Consider the following 10,141-nt stretch of genomic DNA (forward strand, 5'->3'; position numbering starts at 1 on the left):
ACGATGTACTTCGCAGAGCCTACTTACTTTTCTTTTCAGTAACTCTAATAAAAGTGGTTATCTGGCTTTCTATTTTAATATAAATAAGAAACAAAACTAAAGGTTAGGAAGAGACCACAGTATACCAACAGCAAGGGCAAGGGCAGAAAAACTATAAAAATTAGACAAAAAAATGCAAAAAATATGGAGTCCTGTACACGCCATCCTTTGCTGCATAACGGCGCTTACTATGCATAGCAATGAGCCCATTAAAAATAAGTTTGTATAGTCAGTACCGTCTAAGAGATAGTTATAATTTTTTATGCTTAAAAGTATACTTCAGTTATCTAGAAAATGAATTCCTCTCTGGTAACTCTGAATTGTAACAATTGTTTCCAAAGTGTGAGAAGAAATATTTCCAAATCTCAGTGTCTTCATTTTGTACTTAGGATTATTTTTCTGTTGTTTTAAACTAAATTCAAGCTAATATAGAAAAACTGTCAATCTTAGCTTACCAGTAAACTATAAATTTTTAAAACATATCATATAAGACTCTGAATAACACATGTGGATTGAATTACTTACAAATTGTCAAGCATATATAAAGTGTTACTAAACATCCTTAGTATCCAAAACTATTTCTCTTTTTAAAAGCCTTCTAATAAACCTTGTAATAAAACAGGATAAATTATGTACAAAATGGAGAGAAAACTATAAAATTTTAAATATGCTGCATTTACAACATACATAAAAGAAATAATTTAGGCAAATATAGAGAAAGATGGTTGAGCAGTCAACTATAAAAGTGTTTCTACTATACACCCTACCTGGGTCCAATTTTTCAACGTGAAGATAGTGAAAAATGTGGCTTCTTTATAACACTGGCTTTTCTTATTTTATATAACTTTTTCTTTGAGGCTGCATTTAGAGAACACACCCTGGGTTTTTTGTTTGCTTTGTTTTTAAGAACAAGAGAAAATTGTTCCACCAATTATCTTGAATAAGCCGACTAAGAAACATTTAATATCCTTTATCATTTTAGAGGCTTTTAAATGTGAACATTTTCACACAGAGCACTGTTTGTAACAATGTGAAAGGCATACTGGCTACAATTCCCAACCACATGTAAAAAGAAATATAAGGACAAGCCAGTCTTTACTGGCAATTAACTGTAACTTTCATCAATTTTTCCAGAAGTAACACAGTTTCTGTCTAAGACACTCTAGAGAAACAATAATTGTTTACTTATATTTGGAAATCGTTTTCACTTTAGCTCACCTTGTCCAAAATTTTGCCCCCAAATTCAATTTTTTACAGAATACTCTTAATTTGAAGATGTAGAGTGAATTCACAACGAAAGTTCACATAATAACAACCTAATAGAAGCAAATGCACCGTGAATAACTGCAAATAAAATTTCACGGTCCTAGAGAGACAGTTGTACTCATAATGCTCTTTCTTACCTGGATACTCTTCAGAATAAACCCACTTTTCTCTCTTACATCTTTAAAGGGACACCTCTTAGAAAGCATAAGCAGATGAGCAAGCAGCTTGTTCAACCCGTCCAAAGAAACAGTATTTGAAACCATGTCGGATGGACCACACGATGTCTCTTTCACCAAACGAAGATACTCGGTTTTTCTCAAAATGATTTGTCTAATGTTTTCCAGAGCTGTCTCTCTAGTAGTTGGGTCTCTACTGCACAGTCCATCCCATCTCACTTCGTTCTCTCCTTCAGCCATGACAACTGGAGTTTTTCCTTTGCAGTCTTTAGTTGCCTTTCAGCATGCCCCCAAAACGCTTCGTATTTTTAAAATGAGAAATGTAAGAAATCAGAGGAGTGGTCATAAAAACTCAGATCTAGGTGACATTTGGAACCAGGCGTGTCTTTTATATGGATACTTTCAACTGATCTACAAGATAGATCACCTTCTTCAACTCTCCTTCTACACGAAAGAAACTGAAAAAACAAAGTTGGAAAGTTGCAACCTTACAGCGCTGGCTTTGCTGGACAGGGAGCCCCGGGAAGTGTTCTCGGTCTCGCGGGGTCAGCGGATATCCTCACGTTGTGGAGCTGTCAAATCCGTGCTCTGCCCCAAAAGGCTGGTAACAGTTGAACACTCTCCAGCCTTTTGGGTTTGGTTTTTTTTTCTTGTCTGTGCAGCCACCGGGTTCTCCAGAGCATTCCCACCCCGCCCCTCCTCCAGCACCAGTCCCCGCCCTCCACAACTCCTCCCCGCGTCTCAGCAGCGGGCCGGGCGCCGGCGGGGAGGGCTCTCCGAACCCCGGCCCCCTGGCCGCAGACTTGGGCGCTCCCGAGGGATGGCAGTCTCCAGCAGCAGCAGCATGGGCGGGCAGCAGTGAAGGAAAGCGTGCCCGGCTGCGCCGATTCCGGACCCCTGGGAAGACACCACTTCTGATCCCTGTGCCTTCGCCCACCACTGCCAAGCGAGAGCGCACAGGGCGGCCCCGGCAATCTTCGAGCGCGGGGTGGACCGTAGAGCTGGCAGAGCAGCGGGGCCTGAGGCAGAGACCGCCCCTTCGCCCAGCCCCAGCGGTGGGGATCAGCCCAGAGGGCGGGAGCAGGGAGGGGAGACGGGGTCCTCACCCCCAGTCCCTCCCCTTTCTCCGCCCGGCACAAACCGGGAGCCGCCCAGGCCGACTCGACCCGCCGAGGCAAAGCCATTGGAAAGAGCCCCGCCCTCCGCTCGGCTACCTCCAGACCCCAAATCCGCCGCGCGCGGCAGTCAACCGCTGCCAGTGCTACGCATGCGTGACTGGGGATAGGGCGCATGCGCGTCCAGGGCCACTAAGCGTGCGCCGAGAGTTTTCCGTTTCCTGACGTTTGATGTCTGTGGCCTGGAGAAGGGGAAGGAAAAGTAAGGAGTGAAATTGTATGGATACTTTATCACACGACGCAAGCACAACCAAGAAAGAGGACTGGAAGGCACTTCTGGAAGAAATTGAGTCTTAATTTAAGATTAGCCTAAAAAATAGTGAAGGCCTCTTTACCACTCCAAACCCCAGATTCAAGCAGGCAGGGCGGCTTCGTATAGACTTCTGGGAAATGTAGTTTTGATGCTCCCGGCGCGTTTTATTTGCGACAGAAACTAGCCCAGTCCCCTCCGCAGGGAACACCGCGACGTTACTGTGGCTCCCTGAGAGCCAACGGTTAGCAAGGCAGGGCTTGCCTGAGCTCGTCGGCTTGGTGAGCATTGTAGGATGGGGCTGTCGTCACTTTCCTTTGACTGGATTTTTTCTTCTGCGAGTTTGGAGACGAAGCCATCTAGGATTGGGGCCCTTAACCTAGGGACTTTTTGCAGTGACCTGCGTGGGAAGTTCTAGTTCAGCTGCCCAAGCCCAGGTGTTTGGTAAGGCGAGGGTTTGGGGATTTTGATCATGAGGGTCATTGGAGAGGCCTGAGTAAGGTCAAGCAAGAAGGATGCTGTGGAATCGGGTGCTCTGCGCTGCTGCCCCTGCTCCCGCCCTCTGATATGGACACGCGCGGGATGGATTTAGGCTCCCTTTGCAATTGCACCTTTGTTTGCCTTTGTATGGGGATGTTCTGTGGTATTTACTCAGTCAAATGAAATTCCAGGTAGGGCTTTGAAAGCAACATCGGTTTGCCTGAGACTAAATACTGGGGGAGGAAATCTTCAGTAATCCTAGGTATGAATTGTTTCAGGTTTTAGAGCATCATATGGGGGGAAAAAGCTATAAAGTCTCAGAAATAAGCTCGGCGCCTGTGGCTCAAGTGGCTAAGGCGCCAGCCACATACACCTAAGGTGGCGGGTTCTAATCCAGCCCCGGGCCCGCCAAACAACAATGACGGCTGCAATCAAAAAATAGCCGGGCACTGTGGCGGGCGCCTGTGGTCCCAGCTACTTGGGAGGCTGAAGCAGGAGACTCGCTTGAGCCCAGGAGTTGGAGGTTGCTGTGAGCTGTGATGCCATGGCACTCTACCCAGGGTGACAGCTTGAGGCTCTGTCTCAAAAAAAAAAAAAAAAAAGTCTCAGAAATTTAGTACCTTCAAAAGATTCAATCATTTTCTTAAAATGACTGTTTGTTTCTAAAAAGTAACTACTCTTGAGAAAAGTCAAGATTTAAATGGCCGTCCACGGATTGATAATCAGATTAGATTCTAATTCCTCACGTTGCATAATAGATGTATTTCCAAAAATTTAGTCTTACTAGGCACTGAGAATATATAACAGTGAAGGAAGACCCAGTGTTATCTAGTTAGAAAAATCAGTAAACATGCGATACTAAATGATATAATTGGGATGGCTAGAAGGAAAATACCTAACCTAGTCTTGGAAAGTGGGAAATTTTCATCCCAGGGGAAGTGAGAACCAAAAGAATAGCATATATTGAGGCCCAAAGTGATAGAGAGGGTACTTTCAAAAATCTGTAGTAAACCAAATCATATATACCAGGGGTGCCAAAAAATGTATGCACATTTTAAGAGATCTTGTTGGAAGTAAAATTGATAATTCCCCAAAATTGTGTGAATTGCAGCTAAAATGAAATGTACCTAGCATGTCTAGGTACACATGACCAGTAATGGTACCTTCAATTAAACTTCAAAAAGTAATACATAGATAGCATCTCTTTAAATGTGTGTTTTTTGGCACCCTCTATTTTGAGGCGTGGGGTGTTAGTGTTTTGATGTACTTTGAAGCTGAAGAGAGACAGGAACTGAGAATTTTTTAGTTTGTGTAAGTTATGTATCTTTGGACAGATATATAAAGTTTTAATAACTTGGTCTAGTTTGTTAACTAGACCTGTTAACATTCTAATATTACTGGTTTGAATCAGAATTTTAAAAATGTGCTGAGGATCACTTGAGGTCAGGAGTTCAAAGTCTGCCTGACAACATAGCAAGACCTGGTCTCTACAAAACATAGAAATAGTAGCCAGGCATGGTGGAGTGCAGCTTGTAGTCCTAGCTACTCTAGAAGCTGAGGAAGAAGGATCCCTTAAGCCCAGGAGTTTGAGGTTGCAGTGATATATGATCATGCCAGTATCTTCACGTCTGGGCAACAAAGTAGGACTCTGTCTCCAGGAGGAAAAAAAGAAAAGAGCAACTTCTTAAGAATGTGATTTAAAAAACAAAAGTTATTCCTTCTTTGTCTTCTTTTTGAGGCTTACCCTTTATCCAGCGCACAGAGGGTAGCATAGTTTCTTTCTTTCTTTTTTTTTTTTTTTTTTGAGACAGAGCCTCAAGCTATCCCCCTGGGTAGAGTGCCGTGGCTTCACTGCTCACAGCAACCTCCAACTCCTGGGCTCAAACAAGTCTCCTGCCTCAGCCTCCCAAGTAGTTGGGACCACAGGCGCCCGCCACAACGCCCGGCTATTTTTTGGTTGCAGCCATTATTGTTGTTTGGCGGGCCTGGGCTGGATTCGAACCTGCCATCTTAGGTGTACGTGGCTGGCGCCTTAGCCGCTTGAGCCACAGGCGCCGAGCCAGCCTAGTTTCTTAAGGCTGCATGCCTTTTGTATGGCATAGTGGAATGTGATCCTGTGCATTCTCATGGTTTCATTATCATTTGTGACTCTCAAATGTATGTTATCCCCCTGCTTCACGTCTCATATAGCTAGTGCCTTGATTTATCTTCTTGGCGATAGTAGATTCACCTTGCCAAAATCAAATGCAGTTATCTCCTATAAACCTGATTCTTTGCCAGTGCTCTTTATTTCAGTAAAGGACACTACCATCCATCTACTTGTGAAAATTTGAAAGCTTAGCATTATTCTTTATTTCTTCTTAATTCTTTTTTTGTTTGTTTTTATTTTTTATTTCTTCTTAATTCTTTATACTCCTATAGCTAAATTATTACCATGTCTTGCCAATCTTATCTCCATATATCTCTCAAATACATTCTTTTCTGTGCATAAGTACAGTCTTTTTCCAACCTTCCATAATCTTGAAAGACCACTACAAAAATGATTATTCACCATAGCCCTTTTCAATTAGTTCTCCGCACAGCAGCTTGGATGATCTTTTAAAAATCCAAATCTGATCAGATTTTCTCTTGCTTAAAACTATTCAGTGGTGTCCTGCTGCTCTTTTTCCATTATAAAGTGAAACATTTAGTCCATTAACACCTTCCACTTAATGTACCACTCTCCAACTTAGTCATACAGACCTTTCTTGAGTCACTGTTTCTCATATTCTTCGTCACTAGGCATTCACTGAAGACATTTCTGTTGAGTGCCCACTGATTGATAGTTGAGACCCCAAAGATATCAAAAGGCAAAATTTCAACATTTTTTTGCAGTCCATAAATCAGGTAAAATAGAGAGGTGCTATGCTTTTTTTTTTTTTTTTTTTTTAATGAGGTAGCTTCAATGGGAACAAGGAAACAGCATAATGCAAAAAGCAGGTTGGTTAACATCAGAAACTTCATATTATTTTCCTTGTCAGGGTTAAAGCAGAGGGTACTTCATTAGCACGGTAAAGTAGGCCTGTTGGGGAATTTGGCTATTTGCTCTCTCTCCTGATTTTGTAGTAGGTCACTTAAACAACTTAGCTTCCATTTGGTGATGTGAAACTTTAGCATGAGTGACATCATTTTGGTTTGTTCTGTTGGAGCCCAATGTAGAAGCTCAGTCAAAATGAATGGCTTCCTGTAAATTTTATTTAACAGAAGGTAATCTTATTTTCAAGTTTTCCTACGTCCATAGTCGTTATGTCATTAACTTCGATCCTGAGCTCAGCAACAAGGTCTGAATTAGAGCTAAAAATATTTTTTAATTATGACTGTACTGAACACGTAGGCTATTTTTTCTTGTCATTATTCCCTAAACAATACAGTCTAACAACTATTTACATAGAGTTGTATTTATGTATTATAAGGAATCTAGAGATAATTTACAGGTTGTAAATCATTGTATATTTACATAGAATTGTATTTATGTATTATAAGGAATCTACAGATGATTTACATGACTTAGGTTGTAGGCAAATACTGTACCATACCTGTCATTGTTGTTTAGCTGGCCCAGGCCGGGTTTGAACCCACCAGCCTGGGTGTATGTGACCACCTTACTAAGGGGTGGTTGTATTCAGAAACTAGCAGCATTAGGGATGTTTTATTTTACTTTGCTTTTAAGCTACCACGTCTAAGTGCTTCCTGTGTTCTAGGCACTCTGAAATGCTCTGCAGACATTATTTTATCCTCACATAGCTGAAACTTGGTAGAACTGATTCAAAGCCTATTGTTAACCACTGTGTTAGGATTATACTATAACCATGGCAGTAGGTACAATTGGCTATGGGAAAATGCAGAATAAGAAAAGAGCCAGGATAGTCTGAAATTAACCAGAGAAGGAAGAGCATAGCTGGAAGACAGTCAATACGGAGTTTGAAAATTTCAAGGAATGAAAAGTAGTACAAAATGCTACCAACATGTGAGAAAGCTAAAGTTTCTAGATGGTTTGGCAAGCGATACTCCCTGCTACAGTACAATATATGTACCTGGCACATATTACAGTGTTTTACTATGCCATGTTTAGGTAAAAGTTAATTGGCTCCTGTAGGGTAAAACTGAGCTCTTTGAGGATAGGAGAATCTCTCCTACAGGGCTGACATTTCCCTTGTTCAGCCTTCAGGAAAAAGGTAGGTTCTAGATCAAGAAATTACAGCTTGGATAAGAAGATTTAAATAAATGGAAGAAAGGGAACTGGATCTTTCTGGGCTTCTCTCTCGTAGGTTTAGTTTTGAAGGAGTGGGTATGGTACGCACAAATTTTTGGGTGATAGGTGCTAAAATATTAATAGTGCTTATCAATTGAATATAGATTAGGAACTAAGGTAAAATGGGCCTAAAAGCCCCAGAGAAAAACATCCTTAACTGATAAGATATGCTACTTACTTTTGTTTTGTTCTTTGAGCTTTCTTTCCTATATTTTCCTCTAGATGTGGTAAAGTCTTACTGAAATATGAGACTTTGTTTTGCTGTACCAAGAGTCTAACTAGAAAAGAGCATTATAAGGGAAACAGCACTTTCCTCCCAGTAAGACCAGTGAGGAGGGGCAGCAATACTGAGACCCCCAAGATTAAAGTGAATATTGGAGACAAGAATTGAAACTTATGGACCAGTTTATCTTCTGAATGTGGAAAATCTTCCTCCATTTTCAACCTCAGAAGACCTAGGTTTTAATTAGTGGTTTTCCTATTAGAAGTTCATCATTGCCCCTTTTCACTGTGCTTAGTGGGGAATGGGGCACTATTTTCATTTATATGTTCAGTTTTTATTAAAAATCCACTGGAGACAAGCTCTATGCTTGACTTTTTTTTTGAGACAGTCTTACTATGTCGCCCTCAATAGAGTGTTGTGGCGTCACAGCTCATAGCAAGATCAAACTCTTGGACTCAAGTGATTCTCTTGCCTCAGTCTTCAAAGCAGCTGGGACTACAGGCGTCCACCACAACACCTGGCTATTTTTTGGTTGCAGTTGTCATTGTTGTTTAGCTGGCCCGGGCCGGGTTTCAACCCGCCAGCCTGGGTGTATGTGGCTGGCACCATAACCGCTGTGCTTATGGGTGCCAAGCCTCTATGCTTGACTCTTAAGAACATAGCAGCATAAAAGTAGACAGTATGCCTCTGCCCTTAAAAAAATACATGTACAGTCTACATGGAATATAGACTATTCTTTGAAGAGGCTTAAGAGGTTTGGCTGAACGATGAAGGGTAAAGATAGGGAAATACATGTAACTGAAGGTCAGTATGAAATCTGAGAGAAGGGTGATGTTTGGAAGGTAGAATCAACAGTATTTAACGACCGTTTGAATGTGGGAGGAAAAATAGGAAGATACCCGATGTGACTACTATTCAGATGATGAAGAGTAAATTCCTTCCATTGGTCAGGGAGTACACTAGGAAGACCAGTTTGGGGATGGAAAGGTACTGAGTGCAGTTTGGACCTGTTAATCATCTTGTTTAAGGGACTTCTGAGTCATTCAGGTAAACGATACCCTGTACTGCTTCTGAATAGCTGCTGTTCATGAAACCCTAATTGCTGTTGTGAGATGTAGCTGTGGGTTCAAATAGAAAGAGCATGGACCTTGAAGTTAACAACTATACTCCTTAGCAGTGTGAATTTGGCTAGTGTTTTAACCTCATTAAGCTCTGGATATTGGAGTTGAGATACCCTTAGTTTTCTTATCTGTAAAAGGGGGATAATACCTACTTTCCCAGGATTGTTGTGGTGGTTTCATGACATAATATATGTAAAGTTCATAGATTAGCATCTGGCATATATTGGGCCCTCAAGAAATAGTATTTTTTAAAATTACCATCTTTCTGTAAAAATAATATTTGTCTTTCAGTTTGAAATTAATGAAATATTTCTGAAGTGCTTTATTGTTAACTAAAGAGTACTATTTTCTGTAATCCTGTTATTCTTGGCATTCTCTAAGCTCTTATATTGAGATCCTTGAATTATTTCATTTTTCCCTAATTACAACTTTGTTTTAATGCTACGGTAGAACTTCCATAGTTGACTACCTCCCTACATTGACCACCTCCATAAGGTGACCTAACTTTCCTAGACTGGACGTGAATCACGCATGCATACAGTAGCCTAGTTCCTTAGGTTGACCACCTCTGTATGTTGACCAGTTTGTTACAAAGTTACCATAAGTAAAAATAGAGCAATTATTATTTTTCTCATAAAACGATAGTATAAATATTCCTGAGCAAGGACTTGATGTTATTAAGGAAAAAATTATTCCATGATACTTATTGAAGCATAGTAAGGAAGACTTTAGGCAGGACCATTGCTGTAGATATATGGGTCACCTACAGTGGGGTATTGCAGTGGGAAAGACAAATTAGGCTCGTGTTAGAACACAGGATGGGCAAGTAGGGATTCATAACCAAGGAGCATTTTTTGGGTCAGTGGATGGAATATTATTTAGAGGAAACGTCAGGGATAAGGGAGATTCTGGCTAAACTAATCTAACAAGATTCTTTTTTTCTGTTTTATTATTAAGATAGTGGCTTTTGGCTCAGCGCCTGTGGCTCAAGCGGCTAAGGCGCCAGCCACGTACACCTGAGGTGGCGGGTTCAAATCCCCAGCCCGGGCTCGCCAAACAACAATGATGGCTGCAACCAAAAAATGGCCAGGCGTTGTGGTGGGCGCCTGTGGTCCCAGCT

At 41.4% G+C, this 10,141-nt stretch overlaps 2 protein-coding genes across 3 annotated transcripts in view; one reads left to right on the forward strand and one right to left on the reverse strand.

The window, feature by feature from the left end:
* Window positions 1–2,154, reverse strand: part of SESN1 (sestrin 1) — a 113,738-nt gene extending 111,584 nt beyond the window's left edge. Inside the window, exon 1 of the mRNA XM_012806253.1 lies at window positions 1,443–2,154. Within this exon, the coding sequence (XP_012661707.1) occupies window positions 1,443–1,721 (279 nt within the window). The 5' untranslated portion in view covers window positions 1,722–2,154. The remainder of the gene's footprint in view (window positions 1–1,442) is intronic.
* A 941-nt stretch (window positions 2,155–3,095) lies between these two features.
* CEP57L1 (centrosomal protein 57 like 1) overlaps window positions 3,096–10,141 on the forward strand; it is a 51,362-nt gene continuing 44,316 nt past the window's right edge. For both annotated transcript variants that reach the window (XM_012805385.2, XM_023513197.1), the window contains exon 1: window positions 3,096–3,350. The gene's annotated coding sequence lies outside the window, so the exon portion shown is untranslated. The remainder of the gene's footprint in view (window positions 3,351–10,141) is intronic.

The sequence above is a fragment of the Otolemur garnettii genome, unplaced genomic scaffold, assembly GCF_000181295.1.
Source record: "Otolemur garnettii isolate 467f Iridium unplaced genomic scaffold, OtoGar3 scaffold00002, whole genome shotgun sequence".
NCBI classification, from domain to species: domain Eukaryota; kingdom Metazoa; phylum Chordata; class Mammalia; order Primates; family Galagidae; genus Otolemur; species Otolemur garnettii.